Genomic DNA, 19015 nt, shown 5'->3' on the forward strand with positions numbered 1-19015 from the left:
TCGTTTCAGCTCTTACAAAAAGTGGCAGGCGTGAGAAACAAACAAAACCAAGGTGGCAACTATACATCATCCCTCATTGACACTTGTGCCACTGTGTATTTGATGTTGTGGATGGACTGTAGGACTCCAATCCAAACCAACACTCACCAAATTGTAAGCATATGGCAAGAAGTGGCTTCACATTGCTGACATCTTCAACACTATAAGACTGTCAGAGCTCCTTAGAATGGAAACTGCTTCCTCTTTGAAAGCAGGCGGTAAAGTTGTGAGTGCGCAGAGTTGTGAGTGCGCAGAGTTGTGAGTGCGCAGAGTTGTGAGTGCGCAGAGTTGTGAGTGCGCAGAGTTGTGAGTGCGCAGAGTTGTGAGTGCAGGTGCAGAGTAGTGAGTGCAGGTGCAGAGTAGTGAGTGCAGGTGCAGAGTAGTGAGTGCAGGTGCAGAGTAGTGAGTGCAGGTGCAGAGTAGTGAGTGCTGTTGAGTGCAGAGTGCTGTGTATTGGCAATGTAAATGACAATGCCATTTATTTATGATTTAAAGAAAAAAAAAGAAATGTCATGAGCAATGCCAATAGCTCTACCTTTAATGATGCCGAGACCATTGCATTGTAAATGCTTGTTTAAAGTATGCAGGCACCTAAAGAGCTGCTGCTATCCAAATGATATTCTTCGGGATTCTGCTTCTTATTCATTTACTACATTATTTCAGAACGGAGTCCCAGCAAAGCTTTCAGTGTATTCATACTTGGGAATATTTGTGGAGGAGCCACCCTTGCCAGGCCTATTTTAGAAAACGGATAGCCGCCTTCAAAGCTATTTTAATTTTATAAGACACCTTCTAGAGAGCAGAAGAATACTTTGATGAATCAAGGTTTTTTTTTCAGGGCGAGTACAACCTAAACCTTTAAACCGTTGATCTTCATAATGGAAAGTTTATTGCTGGTGTCCCCATGTGGCACTTATCTAACATATAAAAGGAATTCGACTGATGTGCCTAGCAATCTTTCAAAATCCAAAGATACAGTGGGCCATAAATTTAGACTGCGCCTACTTGTTTATGGCGTCTCATCTCTAAGCGACATCACACTCTTCAAACAGCATAAAAGCACTAACCTGTATAAAACCTCTTTTTATTAGATCCGTTGTAGCAAAGTAAAAAGACCCATTTTCACAGAGTTCTCCAGGCCAGTCTTGTCGACGTGGGCGCTTTGCTGGATTGAAATTTAGAGGCCTTGTCACAGTGACTAAAACAGAAAGATAAACAATGAAAGTTACTCAAGCACGGATTCAAGTTTGCTTCTATTTTGCGTCAATGGAACTTTGTGTGTAAATTCCTCAAGGACGATTGTTAGGACATTAATGCTATATTCGAGAGAAAAAGTAATGGTTTTTTAACTCGGCTTTAAACGTTCTTCCATAATCTAAATGGAGAAACTTCAGAGTAACTGTACAGATGTTGCTATATTAACTATCCTACTCTTATCTCCGGAACGCTTAACTTCCAACCGCTAGGAAGATTATTTGGCAGCAAACTAAAATGTAATCTAGCAACTGCAATTGCTGAGCAGATGAGGCAGAGGGCACCCGGAACTGAATGGTTGGTGTGCTGTTTGCCACTTTAGAATGTAGGGACGGCGGCAGATAGGAGTGCAGCATGCCTTGTTATAGTGAGATGCATAGATACGATAACAGGAGAACTGGAGGTTTGGTAAAAAAAAAGGGTATGACTGACCTCAATGTAGATTGAGAATATTAGAAAAAAATTTGCAGGGTAAGAAAGGAAGCACATATACTAGAAACAGAGGCACCCTCAGAATAAAAACTACATAATGTAAATGGGAGAATATGTTATGGCCTAGGTGCGTAGGCTGTATTAATTGTAGGGAAAATGACAGGTTTCAGGGAAGACGCTTTACAGGAGACTGGAGAACAAAAGAAACAGCACCAAGCTGTGATCAGAGCCATGAAAAGAAGACTGTCGTCTGAATATGTACAAGCATGGATAGATGCCATGTAAAGTTCTAAAATGAACAGAATGAAACAAATACTTTATAACAACTAAGTGTAAGAATGGTATTATGACATGGTTGGAAGATTGAAACGGAACAAAAGAGATAACGTGGTATTCTGCACTAACACAAGAGAAGGATGGCTTTACAACCAGTTTAATGTGATGCACTAAGAAACAGTAGCAGTTTAAAGGGGTTCTAAAGGCACATATGAATTGTAGTACAGAAAAAAAAATCTAAGCAACTCAATGATGTTATGTATCTCGTGGACCGCACCTCTGTTCTTTGTAGCACTCTTTAACATTTAATGTAATTACCTTTGTCGCTTAATTCTTCCCATCGAAACTGATGTCGCCTCACAACAGAGAAGACCGACTCGTAGCCTTCCTCTAAAAACATTCTTATTACATCCTTGAGGTGCTTAGGGTGTAGACAGGGAGAAGTGCCTTGAATGTTTCCAATGATATCGATCTCTAAAAAGACAGATCAGGAAATACATAAATGAAACGAGCACTGGCATAGCCAAAGGTCTCACCTTTGGGACTTTACAAGAATTTAGCCAGCGCTATTGACTTTGTCAATGTTTAAGCTTTGTTGTAGAGCAGTGTGCCTACTGTGCAGCATGTTGAAAAGTTACAATATAAAAGTGTTATAAGCATTTTTGTATATATATATATATATATATATATATACAAAACAAAGAGACATATGTACAACTGAACGACCCTATTAGAAAAAGAATTAACATTAAAATGTTTTTCAGTTTTTGGTACTTGCAATGCTGGCAACTTCTTCCTGCCTGTTCTTTAACTTGTTTGTTATAGCTTTTATTTAGGGGGTGGAAGTGGGCAAACAATATCTGAAATATAACACGAGCAGCGGACGGACGTTAGGGGAGAATCAACAGATTAGATTCCACATCCCGAGGGCTGACTGAGGTGGTGGTGAGCTGGTGTGGAGGGGATGCAGAGCGATACTGAGGTGCTGAGGTCTGATGTTGCGGCGTAGAGTGATGCTGTGGTACGGAGTTATGCTGAGGTCGTGGTGCTGCACTGGTGCTCAGTTGAATTTGTGTAGTGCTGACGTGATTCTGCGCCGATGAGTTGGTGCTGCATTGATGCTGAAGTAGTGCTGCGTTGGTGCCGAATTGCTGCTGAGGTGGGGCTGCGTTGGTAGTGGTGAACTGATGTTGCAGTGCTGATGCATACATGGGGATGTGCCGATGCTGAAATTGTATTGTACTTATGATGAGGTGGTGCTCAGGTGTGATGCCGAGTGAAACGGCACCTAGGAACCACTGGATATCAGAGCTCTTCATGGATTTATTCCCGAGTTTGATGTACTTTCCCATTATCTGTTGAATTGGAGCATTTGTAATCTTACCGACCAGAAACATACACTGCCAATGACATGCACGTTCTGACTACAGGAACCTATATACCAACCATACAGACTTTTGCACTTGGAGATATTCCAGGAGGTGACGTCCTGCCACCTTCCACAGGCCTGACTTGTAGGCATTCTTGACAGCATATGATGTTCCATACCTGCTAAGGGCTTCATGAAATCAATTTGCATCAGTCAGCGGAAGAGGGCTGTGAAGAGGAACTAGAGGAAGCGTCTGGATAGAGGTTTTAGCTAATTGGACTTGATGCATGATAATTGACGAGAAGTTTTAGCCCATATTAAGGGTTCGAATGGAAGCTATGAAAGTGAGACAGAAGCAAGGGTCCTTGTCCAGTTCATTTATACAAGGCAATTATACCCACGTTGCCTCCAGAGTACCTCCGTGGGAGGAAGGTGTACGGGAGGGCTCTGAACATGCGCAGGCTGCAAGTGACTAATACCAGGTATTCTAAACTGTCAGGGGCCAAAAACCTACTGTATCAGGGTATCCAATCTGCACAGGCACTTTTGCAGCTGTGTGCTAGGACCCTCAAACATTATACAACCGTACGAGGTGTTTTCAAACCTGTGCCTCTTCAAACTAATTAAAACCAGAAGGGGGTGTATCTCTTGTCGCACAAACTCTATGTTCACATCTTGCCAGGCTGTTTACTGGCAACCCCGAGGCCACATCAGCATGCATGTGCACAATTCCAACCACGAGCCTGCGTGTGTAGGCAGAGCACTGTCTCAGTCAGCCACCATTTTTGGTTAAGGGAGAAACTTCAATTTTAAGGCAGAATCCATGCGCTCACTAGTACGAGAGCGCAAAGCCTTGCTGATGTGCAGAGATAGATGTGCAGTCGTGTGTTTCTCTCTTCCGTGACTGGGAGTGCTAAGAAAGACAAGCACGGACGAAAGAGACTAACTGATGATGATTAAAGGTCTGATTCAGAGCCTGGCAGTCCACGGAATGCCAGACGTTGGTGTGGGGGGCTGTGGAGGTCTTCCGACCGCCCTTTTACAACTAGGGCGGTCGGACCAACATTGCACTGCCGCAACCACCAGGAATCAGAGATCCCTGGTGGTGGCACAGCGGTATTAAGGCAGTAATATGCTTGGTGGTACCTGCAGGTGGTTTTCTTGATGGTTTCTCCTCCATTAAAGCCGTGGCAGAGAAGAAAGGGGGGCTTACTTGGCACCCAATTGACTCTGGGCCATGGGGTGCATGCAAAGGGGCACATGTAGTGCCCTCCTGTGTGCATGCAGACCCATACCTCCACGGCATGGACGGCACCAGTCCATGCAGGTATTGCCTTTGATGTTCCCATTTCCATGTCTATTTCATAGGCATGCTGCAGGAAAGCGACAGAACCACCTGCCAGTGACTGATAAAGTCAATCTGACGGGAGGTGCGCACACAGGTTTGGCGGTGGGGTAGTCCCTCTCCCACACCGCTAAACTTTGAGTATTTACGGTAATGGTCTCCTAATAGGAGAGCCACATAGATTTCAGATTAGAACTTAGGAAGGAAATGTTGTTGTATTGTGTTTTGTTAAATGACAACTATAAGTAATCAAGAGAGATTGGGTAAAATGTTTAAATTCCAATTGTTTTTGTTGTCTTGCTCACTACATTTAGCGTATTTTTGTTATTCCAGAGATACTCTTTAGTCGAGCAAAAAACAGAACGGATAGCTTTAGTGAGATTGAGGCATAATGTACACTGCAGTGTTAGTGCCCTTAAATGGGACAAAACCTACATGAGCATGGACAGCACCTATGTGAGCACTCAAAGTGTAAATACTAAGAAAAATAAAAGTACAGATGCTTAATTTCCTATTTTTTTACCCCTTCGGTGCTCATGACAGAATGGTTCTGTCAGGAGCGCCAGTGCTCCTGACGGTTCTATTTCCGTCATGAGTACAGGGGCAAAAAATCCCTCTGCTGCAGACAGCAGAGGGATTTCCTTTTTTTGTTTTGGCCGTGTAAGGGGGGTGGAAGAGCTTCCCCACCCTCCTGATGCAGTTTTTAAAATTTTCACCGCAATGATGGGGCATTCTCAGTCCCTGAGCACCGAAACACTTGGGAGGGGTATCGTGGGAACAGAGAGAATCTCCCCTTTCCAATGGTACCCTTCCCTAGTGGATCCCTGCTTGGTGATTGCCCCACGCGAGCTATCTCCAAGCAGGGATCTAGCCACCGGGGGAGGGGGTGGGGGGGGGGGGGGGGGAGGAGGCGGGGGAGGGGTGACAGAGGCCCGTTGGGCAAGGGCCTTTGCTCCCCCAATTAATTTTGCCACAGCCACTCTTTCTGGCACCCCTGGGGGGCAGAAAGCACCATAGACACCAGGAATTTTTTTATAGGCCAGGGGTGGGGCTGCCCCAAAAAGGGCAAAAGACTTACTGCCCCCCCCCCCCCAAAGGCAGATGGGGGCAATACCTCCCGGGGGGGGGCAGTAAGCCCAGTAGGCACCAGGGATTTTTAATTTATTTATATACGTAGGGGTGGAGGCTGCCCAGAATGGGTATGCCGGTGCCACTAACCACCCCCCAAAAATGCCAGTCTTTCTGCCCCCCCCCCCCCACCCCAGGTGGCACATGGGGGCAGTAGACCCTGATCTGCCTCCAGGGGGGCAGAAAGGCCACTTGGCACCAGGGTTTTTTTTTATACAATATTCGACACATTATTAATCTTCGAACACCCAGTGTGGTGAAATTAGAGATAAAACACACTCACGATCGTGGAGCTTGTAGAATGGCCAGACAATCTTCAAAGACACGGGATAAGTGTCAAGATTCAAGAGAAGGAGACCCCATGTCTCGGCCGTAGTCCAATCAACCCGGAAGCGAGAATTGCCACAGTCTTTCTGCCCCCAAGGAGGCAAATAGGGGCAATAGCCCCTTATCTGCCCCCGAGTGGAGGGGTGGAGGGGGCAAGAAAGCCCACCAGGTACACTTTTTTTAAAGTTCAGAGGGGGGGGGGGGGGGGTTAGGGGGTTGCCCAAGATATGTATACCAATGCTCCCAACCCCCAAAAAATAGCCGCAGTCTTTCTGCCCCCCTTCTTGGAGGCACACCGGGGCAAGAGCCCTCCTCCCCAGGGTGACAGAAAGCCCAGTAGGCACCATCTTTTTTTCGGAATGTGCCTACCTGTGGATTTTGGGTCCTAGAGCATCTGGCACCCTGGGAACCATAGCAAATCTGCATATTTCTTTAAACTAGGCATCAAGGGGAATCCTAGATGGGGTGACTTTTGTGACTCTGAATCTAAGGAGAGCAACAAACTTCCACCAACCAAGCATACCCCCCAAGACTTCAGATAAAAATGGTACCACACTTGCGTGGGTAGGCATAGTGCCAGCAACAGGAAACTGCCCAAAACGAAACGTGTACACATCAAATCTTTCCAGTTATAACTGACCCTGTTTTGGCAAAGTGCCTAGCTGTGACTTTTGGACCCTAGCTCAGCTGGCACCTAAGGAAACCTAGCAAACTTAAACATTTTTGAAAACTAAACACCCCGGGGACTCCAGGATGTGGTGACTTGTGTGGTTCACTAGGTTCTGCTACCCAGAATCCCTCGCAAACCCCAACTTCGACGAAAGAAAAAGAAAAAAACAAATTTTTCCTCACATTTCAGTGAAAGAAATTTCTGGAATGTGCTTAGATCTACAAACTTCTACCCACCCAGCATTCCCGAAAGTCAACCGATAAAAATTATACCTCACTCGTGTGGTTCTGTTGGTCAAGTCCACATGACAGGCGGGGGGCATGGTGGGCACCTGGGTTTATTGACCCCTGTCTCAGCAGCCATGTAGGGAAACCTACCACACCCACACATTTCTGAAAATAAGACACCCTGGGGAGTCCAGTGAGGTATAGCGTGCGTGGTTTCCCCAATGTTTCCATACAGAGAATCCGCTACAAATAAGGGTCAGTTTTCACTGTAAAAATGTGGTGTGTCCATGTTGCGTTTTGAGCAGTTTCCTGTCACTAGGCCTACCCACAAAAGTGATGTACCAGTTTTATCAGGAGACTAAGGGGAACACAGAATCGTAGAGCAACTGTGATTACCTATGGACTTTCGGTGCATTTTCTGTCTTCTAAATGTAAGACAATGTGAAAAACCAAGGCACTTTGTAAAATGTCCTATAATTCACATGCTAGTATTGGTATCCACAATTTCGGTGATGTGCAAATAGCTACTGTTTCTAAACTCTATATTTTGTTCCCATTTCGGAAATACATAGGTGTCCTTCTTACCCATTTGTCAGTGCTTTTATTTTCCCAAATAAATTGCTATATACCCCGTACACAATAAAAAATATTGCAAGACTTCTCAGTTATTGGCTCTGGGTTGCTCAGTCCTGTATATCCCCACAACCAGAAGGGTCTGGTGGATGTAACGGTATATTGCTTAAAAAACAAGCATTTGCAATGCAATGGTCTCGGCATCATTAAAGGTAGAGCAATTGGCATTGCTCATGACATTTCTTTTTTTTTCTTTAAATCATAAATAAATGGCATTGTCATTTACATTGCCAATACTCACTACTCTGCACACTCACTACTCTGCACACTCACTACTCTGCACACTCACTACTCTGCACACTCACTACTCTGCACACTCACTACTCTGCACACTCACTACTCTGCACACTCACTACTCTGCACACTCACTACTCTGCACACTCACTACTCTGCACACTCACTACTCTGCACACTCACTACTCTGCACACTCACTACTCTGCACACTCACTACTCTGCACACTCACTACTCTGCACACTCACTACTCTGCACACTCACTACTCTGCACACTCACTACTCTGCACACTCACTACTCTGCACACTCACTACTCTGCACTCACTACTCTGCACTCTGCACTCACTACTCTGCACTCTGCACTCACTACTCTGCACTCTGCACTCACTACTCTGCACTCTGCACTCACTACTCTGCACTCTGCACTCACTACTCTGCACTCACTACTCTGCACTCTGCACTCACTACTCTGCACTCACTACTCTGCACTCTGCACTCTACTCTGCACTCACTACTCTGCACTCACTACTCTGCACTCACTACTCTGCACTCACTACTCTGCACTCACTACTCTGCACTCACTACTCTGCACTCACTACTCTGCACTCACTACTCTGCACTCACTACTCTGCACTCACTACTCTGCACTCACTACTCTGCACTCACTACTCTGCACTCACTACTCACACTCACTACTCTGCACTCACTACAGCTTCCTTCCACAGCTAGAACTAGTGCATAATGTCAAAACAGAGAAAACAAGGAAACACACTGAAGCTGTCTGTACCACGCCAAGTTCACATTTCGAGCAGCATGTGTTAAATCACGCTTTAGACTACTTCTCTACTCAAAAGTAGTACATTTCCTTCAAAAAGATAAAAATATGACATGCAAACAGTAATGCCGAAACAAACTGTTCAGCATGGGTTTTGATTTACATGAAAACATTAATTTCACTTAAAATAATAATAGTTTTTAGCTAAATTAAATTTACATTTGGATTTAGGGCATTTTCACATATTTTTAGTAAATTTAAATGTCAGTGGCAGATGGACACGCTTTCATTTAGCAGCCAAATATACAATAACTTACTGCCCCCGGAATTCCGCCGCGGCCGCACCGGAAGTCAGGCAAGGTCGCCTGTGACGGGGGCGGAGCCGCGTCCGGACCGGAAGAGGAGGCAGGCGGAGGAAATGCGTGGAGCGGCCCGGGGCTCCTGCGAGCGTGGAGAGCCCCCGGGGCCGACAACAGGACGTTGCACGCGTGTTGCGGGGCTCCCTTGACCAAGAGGGAGTCCCGGGATAGGAGCCGCAGCGTCAACTCTCCCTGCCGGTGTGGAGCAGTAAGTTAAAGGGGAGAGAGAGTGAGTGAGTGAGTGAGTGAGTGAGTGAGTGAGTGAGTGAGTGAGTGAGTGAGTGAGTGAGTGAGTGAGTGAGTGAGTGAGTGAGTGAGTGAGTGAGTGAGTGAGTGAGTGAGTGAGTGAGTGAGTGAGTGAGTGAGTGAGTGAGTGAGTGAGTGTGTGTGTGTGTGTGTGTGTGTGTGTGTGTGTGTGTGTGTGTGTGTGTGTGTGTGTGTGTGTGTGTTCTGTATGTATGTGCGTGAGCGCTTCTGTTTCTATGTATGCGTGTGTTGTGTGGGAGCCTCGCGCAGCGCTCGTGCTAATGCGCGTGCCAGTTTAGAATCGCCTGCGCGCGGCCAGGAGTGTCTCCTGGGACTGCTACTCGCTGACATAAGATCTCGGCGGAGACGCGCTTACGCGCGTCTTTTAGCCGAGACCTAAAAATCTGTCATACTTGGAAGTTACAGGTGAAAGCGTTGGAACAAAAGGCTGTTTTTTTCAACTCCTTTTCAATTTTTCCTATTTTCAACTGTTAGTTTCTATAAAGAAACCTTGAAGGATCTACAGAAATGACCCCTTGCTGAATTCAGAAATGTGTCTACTTTTCTGAAACGTACAGTTCTCCATGATCCATTATTGCGTTCATACACATTTCTACCATTAACTAGAAGGATGTTGAAAGCACAAAAAAATAGCAAAATAGGCTATGTCTCAGTAAAATGCCAAAACTGAGAAAAATAAATGGTTTTCTGACGAAAGTCTGTCAGTCCCTGAAAGCTTGGAAGGTGGTGATTTCAGCACCACAAACCCTTTGTTGATACAATTTGCAGATGCTCTTTTCTACAGCACTTTTCCCCCCCATTTCCCCCCCCCCCCAACAAAACAAAATGTAGCTGTATTTCGGCTAATTATTGGGTCTCCTCCAGGGGAATCAACAAACCCTGGGTACCTTTAAAATCCCTAGGATGTTGGAAGAAAAGCATGCAAATTTGGCATGGATACCTTAAGCGGTGAAAAAGTTATAGGGGCCCAACTAAGCGCGAACTTCCCTAAATAGCCAAAAATGGCTTAGCACAGGGTGGGAAAAGGCATAGCAGCGAAGGGGTTAAATAGGTTTGCTACTCTTTTTACTTTTACTAAAAATACTTTTTAATCTTCTTAAAATGTTGGTATCTAAAGGTATTATATGAAAGGTTATCATCAAATATGCATCCTATAGGTGAGAATTTTAGCCTCCCACCTGACCTGGAATAAAGACTGGACAATGGAGTGCATATGAAAATGGCAACCCAGCAAAACACCCGATCAATCCGGTTTTCCTTCACTATCCTAGATCAGAAAAAAGGGAGGGCAAAGAATGAGATAAATGAGGGTCCTGCCCTTACGTGAGTGCACACCTTTGCCAACATATTCTTTAACAAAAACAGGCATTTAACAATTAACACAAAATGAAGGTGGCATAATCCTGCCACCAAGTCCTTGGACAAGCATTTGCAATAGGTCTCGCAGCATTCAAGTTTGAGTCTTGGTATTGGTAGGAATATGCTACTTACCAGTATGCATCTGTTCTTGGCATAGAGGGCTGCAGAGTGGTACATTATGAATAGATCGCCATCTGGTGTTGGGCTCGGATGATTGCACTTGTTTTTCTCTTGGAGAGTCTTTTGTAGCTTGGTGACTCCTCCTTTGGTTGCTAGTGCGCATGGGCATCGGCTCCATCCTTAGATTGTTTTGCCATAGTAGGGTTAGATGGAGTAGTATGATAGAATACAGATAGAAATGCCCATGTAAGTGTATCTAAATAAGATATTGTTGGAACAGACACAGGTTTCCGGGGAGGCTGGGAGGGCATGTACCACTCTGCAGCCCTCTATGCCAAGAGCAGATGCATACTGGTAAGTAGCATATTCCGTTCAAGGCATATGAGCTGCAGATGGTACATTATGAATAGACTATACAGCAGTTCTGTCCCTAGCGGTGGTCGCCCATGCCTGTTGCAACAGTCTGAAATAAAGTCTTTAATACAGCTTGTCCCACTCTAGCTTGTTGTGTTGTGTGCACATCTACACAATAGTGCTTTGTGAAGGTATGCGGTGTAACCCAGGTAGCTGCTTTGCACATGTCATCTAGTGGAATGTTTCCAAAGAATGCCATAGATGCTCCTAGTTTACGTGTAGAGTGAGCTCTAGGAGGAACCGTTAATGTCCTCTTTGCTTTTAAGTAGCATATTTGTATACATTTTACAATCCATCTGGCAATGCCTGCTTTAGAGATGGGATTGCCCTTATGTGTAGGAGAAAACGCTACAAATAGCTGTTTTGTCTTTCTGAAAGTTTGTGTTCTTTCTATATAATACAATATTGCCCTTCTGACATCCAATGTATGTAGGGCCCTTTCCGCTACTGTTTTGGAAAAAATACCGGTAGTTCCACTGACTGGTTGATGTGGAATGCTGAAATTACTTTAGGCAAGAATTTTGTGTTTGTTCTAAGAACCACTTTATTTTGGTGTAACTGCATGAATGGTTCTTGAATTGTAAACGCTTGCAATTCACTTACTCTTCTGAGTGAAGTGATAGCTATGAGGAAGGCCACCTTCCATGTGAGGAATTGTATTTCGCACCTATGCATAGGTTCAAAGGGTGGTCCCATTAGTCTGGTAAGTACTATGTTGAGATTCCAGACTGGGGAAGGTGGTAGTCTTGGTGGAATGACTCTTTTGAGTCCTTCCATGAAGGCTTGAACTGCTGGTACTTTAAACAGGGAAAGATGTGGTCTGTTTTGTAGGTACGCCGCTATAGCTGCGGGATGAACTCTGATAGAGGTATATGCTAAGTTACATTGCTGCAAGTGTAGTAAATAGCAAATAATCTGTTTAGTGGATGCGTCCAGAGGGTTGATGTGATTACTGTTACAGTGTACAGCAAACCTTTTCCATTTTGCTGCGTAGCATGCTCTGGTGGTAGGACGTCTTGCTTGTTTAATGATTTCCATACATTCTGGAGGTAAATCTAAATATCCAAACTCTATGACCTCAGGAGCCAGATCGCTAGGTTCGATTGTTTGGGATCTGGGTGCATTATTTCTCCATGGTTCTGTGTAAGGTGCATGGGTAATAATCTTAGCTTTTGATGTGGCACCTGTGAGAGTTGCAGTAGCGTGGTGAACCACGGCTGTCTTGCCCACGTGTGTGCTACTAGTATCATTGTCATTGAGTGCTGTTGCAGTTTCCGAACCACTAATGGAATTAGTGGGAGAGGGGGAAAAGCGTAAGCAAATTTGTTGGACCAATTTATCCATAGTGCATTGCCCTGGGACCGGTGGTGTGGGTACCTGGATGCAAAGTTTTGGCATTTTGCATTCTGATGATTGGCAAACAGATCTATCTCTGGTTGCCCCCATCTTTGGAAGAATGGCTGCAGTATCTGGTCGTGCAGCTCCCATTCGTGTACTTGTTCTGACTTTCTGCTTAGGATGTCTGCTATCTGATTTTGAACTCCTGGTAGGTGTTCTGCTAACAGATAGATCTTTTGAGGAATGGCCCATCTCCAAATGTCCTGTGCTAGTTTGGATAGTTGGAGAGAGTGTGTCCCCCCCTGTTTTTGAATATAATACATTGCAGTCATGTTGTCTGTTCTGATCAGGACTGCTTTGTTGGTTATCTGCATTTGGAAAGCTTTTAATGCTAGAAATACTGCTAGTAGTTCCAAGTAGTTGATGTGCAGTTTCTTTTGCTGCACACTCCATTTCCCCTGCACTGTGTATTTGTCCATATGCGCTCCCCATCCGGAGAGCGATGCGTCCGCTGTTAGTATCACTTGTGGAATCGGTTCTAGGAACGACCGTCCCTTGGAAATGTTTGTTGTGTTCCACCACTTCAGAGAGCGATGCATACGGTCGTCTACCAACACCAGATCTGTAATCTGACCTTGAGCCTGATTCCACTGTGTCGCTAGACACTCCTGTAGTGGACGCATTTGTAGTCTGCCATGTGGTATTAGTAGTATGCAGGAGGACATCATGCCTAACAGCTGCATAAACACTCGTGCTGGTAGTGAGTGTTGTGGTTGGAATCTTTGTATCAATGTGACCATTGTTTGTATCCTGATTGGATTGGGGTATGCTTTGGCTCTTTCTGTGTCTATAGTAGCCCCCAGGTATTGTTGAATCTTGTTTGGTTGTAGGTGGGATTTTTTGTAGTTCACCGTAAACCCTAGGTTGTGCAGCAATTGAATGGTCTTCTGTGTGTTGTGAAGACATTCTTCTTGTGGCTTGGCCTTTATTAACCAATCGTCCAAGTAAGGGAAGACATGTATTTGTTGTCTTCTTAGGTGTGCTGCAACCACTGCTAGGCATTTTGTGAACACTCTTGGTGCCGTTGTGACCCCAAACGGAAGGACTTTGAACTGATTATGTTGTCCTTCTACTACAAACCTTAGGTATTTCCTGTGGGCTTTGTGAATTGGGATGTGAAAGTAAGCGTCTTTTAGATCCAGTGTAGAAAGAAAGTCCCCTTTCTTCAGTAAAGGAAGTACTTGTTGGAGCGTGACCATGTGGAAATGTTCCGAATTTATGTATGCATTGAGAGGTCTGAGGTCTACGATTGGTCTTAGAGACCCGTCTTTTTTGGGGATTAGGAAGTATAGAGAGTATACTCCTGTCCCTTGCTGATGTTTTGGAACCTTCTCTATGGCGTGCTTTTGTAACAGTGATAGTACTTCTTCTTTTAACAATGTCAGATGGGCGTGACTCATTGGACGCTGTTTAGGGGGGGGGATGTTTGGTGGGGTAGCTGTGAGTTCTAGGGAATAACCATGTTGGATAATTTGTCTCACCCACTTGTCTGATGTGATGTTTTCCCAGACAGGTAGGAACTGTGATGTATGTCCCCCGACCGGTGTTATGTGGTCTGGTGGGAGTTGTATTAAGTCACTGTTTTGGGGTTGGGGAGTTGCGGTTATTATTTCCGCGACCCTTACCCTTGTTGTTGTTACCTCTGCAACTGCCTCTTGAATTACCTCTGGGTGATGTTGGTGTAAAAGAGGTAGATTGCTGACTTGTTCCTGTACTTTTTGAGCCCCCTCTATAGGTGGATCTATGAAAGGAACCCCTTTGTGTTGGCTGTTGTAATGCTCCCATTGACTTAGCCGTTTGTGTCCTTTTTCATCTTTTCTAAAGTCTCATCTGTGCCTGAGCCGAAAAGTGTCTTCTGATCAAAAGGTTGGTTCAATAAAGATGTTTGTACTTCTTGTTTGAACCCTGAGACTCTAAGCCATGCATGTCTTCTTATCATGATACTGGTGTAGATGGATCTTGCTGCAGTGTCTGCTGCGTCCAGGGCGCATTTAATGGAAGTGTTAGTTATTATCTTTCCTTCCTGTAAAAGCTGATCTGCCCTTTTCTGATGTTCCTTAGGGAGATGTGTGATGAGCTTTTCTAACTCATCATAATGCGCCCTATCATAGCGTGCAAGTAGCGCTTGTGTAATGGCTATGCGCCAGCTGTTTGCCGCCTGTGATGCTACTCTTTTTCCTGATGCATCTATTAATTTTGACTCCTTATCAGGTGGAGGGGCTTCTCCTGTAGATAATGAGTTTGCTCTTTTGCCAGCGTTGGAAACTACAAGCGAGTCGAGAGGTACCTGCCCCTTGATAAATATTGGGTCCTTTGGAGCTGCCTTATATTTTTTATCAATTCTTGGGTTTAACACCCTAGCCCTCACTGGGTCTTTAAATATGTCTGTTGTGTGACTGAGAAGACCCTTCAGCATAGGTAGAGTACCTGATGTTCTTTGTGCAGTAGGTAGTGTCTCTAATAGGAAATCCTCTACCTGAGGTTCTGTATGTAGGTCTACCTTATGATATTTTGCTGCCCTATTAATGAGCTGTACAAAACCTGTGTTATCAGGTGGTGAAGGTCTTGAGGGATATAACTGTGGGTCGTTGTCATTGTCTGACCCTGCGTCAATTCTCCCATGGGTCTTCCTCATCTGGGATAGATTCATCGTCCCCATGAGGTTCTCCCTCCCCTGTGTCACTGTCTACATCTGTGTGAGGTGTAGATGGTCTTGGTGTAGAAGGTGGAGGAATAGTTGGCATAGTGTGAGGAATAGGAGAAGAGGGTGTGACTCTAGGTCGAGGAGAAGTAGGAGGAGTTGTATTTGTCCCCATTGTTCTCTTCTTAGACGGAAGAGCTTTGTCCTCTGGCTGTTCATTCTTCCTCTTTTTTGTCACCACTTTGCCAGTTTGTGAATCGATAAACAAAATCTTTTGTTTCGGATCTGTTTGTTGCTCCTGTGTCGGTACCGAAGCTTTTGGTTCCGAAAGGTGTCTTTGCTTTCGATCGTCATTGTTGAGTGTCTTCGGCACCGAGGACTTGCTCGAGTCCGATTTTTTCGGTGTCGAGTGAGTCTTCGACGTCGAAGCATGTTTCGGTTTCGACATGGAATGTTTCGATTCCGAGGTTTCCCTTGCATGAAGCTTCGGTGTCGAAGTCGATGTCGACCGTTTCTCGGATCCGACATGGTGGGAGACCGAGAGTTTCAGTTTCGGTTTCGTTGCCGGGCCCGAAGGCGGGGTGTCGGAAACTTTTTTCTGCGGTTTGACCGGGCTCGAAGGCGGGGTCGTTACCGCACGGGGTCAGTTTTTTGGTAAGGGGACGTCGTCACTCACGGTTTGTTGAACGTCGAATTCTTCGACCTCTGGCGATCTATTCATAATGTACCATCTGCAGCCCATATGCCTCGAACAAAATATTACAGCAGAAAGTGGCTAACTAACAATATGGCAACTATAACCCCAGCAATTTATAGGATATGGCGTAAAGGTTAGAGCAACCGACGTTGGATCTGTGCAACCGGGTTCAGTCTCGGTTCAACATCCTGTGATTGTGGGCAAATCACAATCACCCGTGCCTACCAAAAATGAATGTGTCCTTGTGTAACGTAACTTGTGCTCATGTAATGCGCTCCAAATCATTCGGGTTAAGTTCACGCTATAGAAACCGTAAAAAAAAAAGCAAAATAAAACTGGCCTGGCATTTGTGATCCACCCCTAGCCGTAGGCACTAGTCCATAACCCTTCAAAGGGAAAGGCAGGCGACCGACGGACCCCGTACCGGCGTCTCAGCTGCGATAACGTGTGTGTGATTGACCATCTCTAGCCGACACAGTTTTAGTTGCTGAAACGTGACTGACTTCTATAACTGGTCCAGAAATTAGTCAGGAGTAGGAGAAGAGATAGTCTAAAATCGGGTACCATCGGCTTCTGTGCTGCTGTGTCAGCTATCTAAACTCCTCCCACAGCTGCTGCAGTGGGGTTACTGGCGGTCACGGCTCAGCGCGCCAGCCTTCCAAAGAATGCCTCAAACTGTCAATGAGCTGCTAAACACTGCACAGGCGTGCAACACAAAGTGCAAAACATCAACGTGGAAAAACATGCACTCGTGCAACTTGCAAACAATGTGCCAATGTGTAACACCATAATATGTAAACCAAAATGTGCACTGATACAACTATATGCAAACATGCAACACCATAACGTGCAAACAGGCAAGCCAGCAAAATGCAGATATAATGCAAATAAAACACAATCATAACATCTGCTCCAACACTGTTGACTAATTGGAACTGGGGAGCAGGTTCGAGTCTCCACATCTTGTGATTCTGAGAAAATCTTTCAATCTCCCCAAGCCAACAAAAAATACAGTGTGTCTGTCTGTTATGCACCTGGTGCTCATGTAAAACGCTCCAATATCTTCAGGTCGAGGTAGCTATATATAACTGCTAAATAGATACATACATGAAGTCTGTGGAAGATCCTTGACATATGGTAACCAAAATCAGTTTTCTGATCGTGTTAACTGTGTTTATGGGATGTGCAGGCAAAACTTTAGAACAAGGAGGTTAGAATGGGCGAGAAGTTACTTACAAAAATAAAAAAATCAAAAAAAAAATCAGCGCAGGCACAGGACATGGTGCACGGCCAGCGACAGCACAGGACAGGGTGCACGGCCAGCGCCAGCACAGGACAGGACAGGGTGCACGGCCAGCGCCCCTCCAGGGCGTCCCTCTACAGAGCAGCGGCAGGCAGCAGCAAGGCGCCGGTGAGTGGGAGGAGACTGGGATCTGCTGGTCACCCCCTCCCAAGCCGAATCCAGCGAGCTCACCGCCGAGGTCTGAAGTAGGGCTGCACTATCGGTACGGGTTAGTGTACATATTAAACTGGTTAATTTCACCATCAAGATCCAACGGGGTGGTGAAATTTTCACGGTCAAAGGTTAATTCCCACTTGACTTCAAATCAAAAACAAGCATTTACAATGCAATGGTTTTGCCTTTGTTAAAGTTAGAGCTATTGGCATTGCTCTTGACATTATATTTATTTATGTTTTTTAACATAAATAAATGGCATTGCCATTTACAATGCCACTAGCTTTATCTCTCGCAAATGACACACACAAACACACACAGAGCCCCCCCACACACACACCCATACAGAGCCCCCCCACACACACCCACACAGCCCCCCACACACACAGCCACACAAAGCTTCCCACACACACAGTCACACAAAGCTTCCCACACACACAGCTACACAGAGCCCTCCACACACACCCACACAGCACAAGCAGGCAACAGGGGCACACGGAGGCACAAGCAGGCAACAGGGGCACACGGAGGCACAAGCAGGCAACAGGGGCACAGGGAGGCACAAGCAGGCAACAGGGGTACGAAAACTGAGACACAAGCAGGCAACAGGGGCACGAAAACGGAGGCACAAGCAGGCAACAGGGGCACACGGAGGCACAAGCAGGCAACAGGGGCACACGGAGGCACAAGCAGGCAACAGGGGCACGAAAACGGAGGCACAAGCAGGCAACAGGGGCACACGGAGGCACAAGCAGGCAACAGGGGCACACGGAGGCACAAGCAGGCAACAGGGGCACACAGAGGCACAAGCAGGCAACAGGGGCATGAAAACGGATGCACAAGCAGGCAAGAGGGGCACGAAAAGTGAGGCACAAGCAGGCAACAGGGGCACGAAAACTGAGGCACAGGCAGGCAACAGGGGCACACGGAGGCACAAGCAGGCAACAGGACTGGCACATGACACTGAGAAATAAGGATCTAGTAAAGAGAATGAATAAAAACAACTGTCATCACTAAACAAAATACATTTTTCCTCTGTGCATTGCTGACTTATGGTCCAATATCTAAGCACACGGTTTCCCAGTTCTGACTCCCTAGCTACCAATGCAACCTGACTCTGCTTTACAATACAAGCCAGCACAACACTCCTTCATTGACTCCAGCAATGGATCTACTATGAGCTCTGTCAGTCTGACCCATCTGAATCCTAGTTCTCATTTCAAAATTAGGATCCAAGACAGCTTTGTGCCAATGCATCATTATAATCACTTGGCCCAGTGAAAGAAATGATATTTTCCAAAAGTGCCGTAAACACAGACAATGCACGCAACCACATAAACACAAATCAGTCTACATTTTAAGACAATTGCTACTCTGGAAGTGGGAACTAGTACAGGGATCCTAAGCAGAGCTCAATCAGTGCACACGTGATACCTCTACTGTTTATGATCGCAACTGAGGCAGATGAAAGCTCAAAGTTTCTACTTGATTCACATAACACCAAGAGCACACACAATAAGGTCTACACAAAAGAAGATGGCTGGCAAGTGTATGCTGTATCTTTGGCTCCTAGGATTTGCACCTAGTGGCCCTTA

At 45.6% G+C, this 19015-nt stretch overlaps 1 protein-coding gene across 2 annotated transcripts in view; it reads right to left on the reverse strand.

Moving 5' to 3' along the window:
* The window catches only part of CMAS (cytidine monophosphate N-acetylneuraminic acid synthetase), a 175699-nt gene that overhangs the window by 102172 nt on the left and 54512 nt on the right, over window positions 1-19015 (reverse strand). For both annotated transcript variants that reach the window (XM_086920423.1, XM_086920430.1), the window contains exons 4-5: window positions 2320-2475; window positions 1107-1237 (exon numbers count right to left, since the gene is read on the reverse strand). In XM_086920423.1, coding sequence (XP_086776549.1) covers window positions 1107-1237; window positions 2320-2475 — 287 coding nt within the window. The remainder of the gene's footprint in view (window positions 1-1106; window positions 1238-2319; window positions 2476-19015) is intronic.

This window comes from Lissotriton vulgaris, chromosome 1_1 (genome assembly GCF_964263255.1).
Source record: "Lissotriton vulgaris chromosome 1_1, aLisVul1.2, whole genome shotgun sequence".
In the NCBI taxonomy this organism is placed as follows: Eukaryota; Metazoa; Chordata; class Amphibia; order Caudata; family Salamandridae; genus Lissotriton; species Lissotriton vulgaris.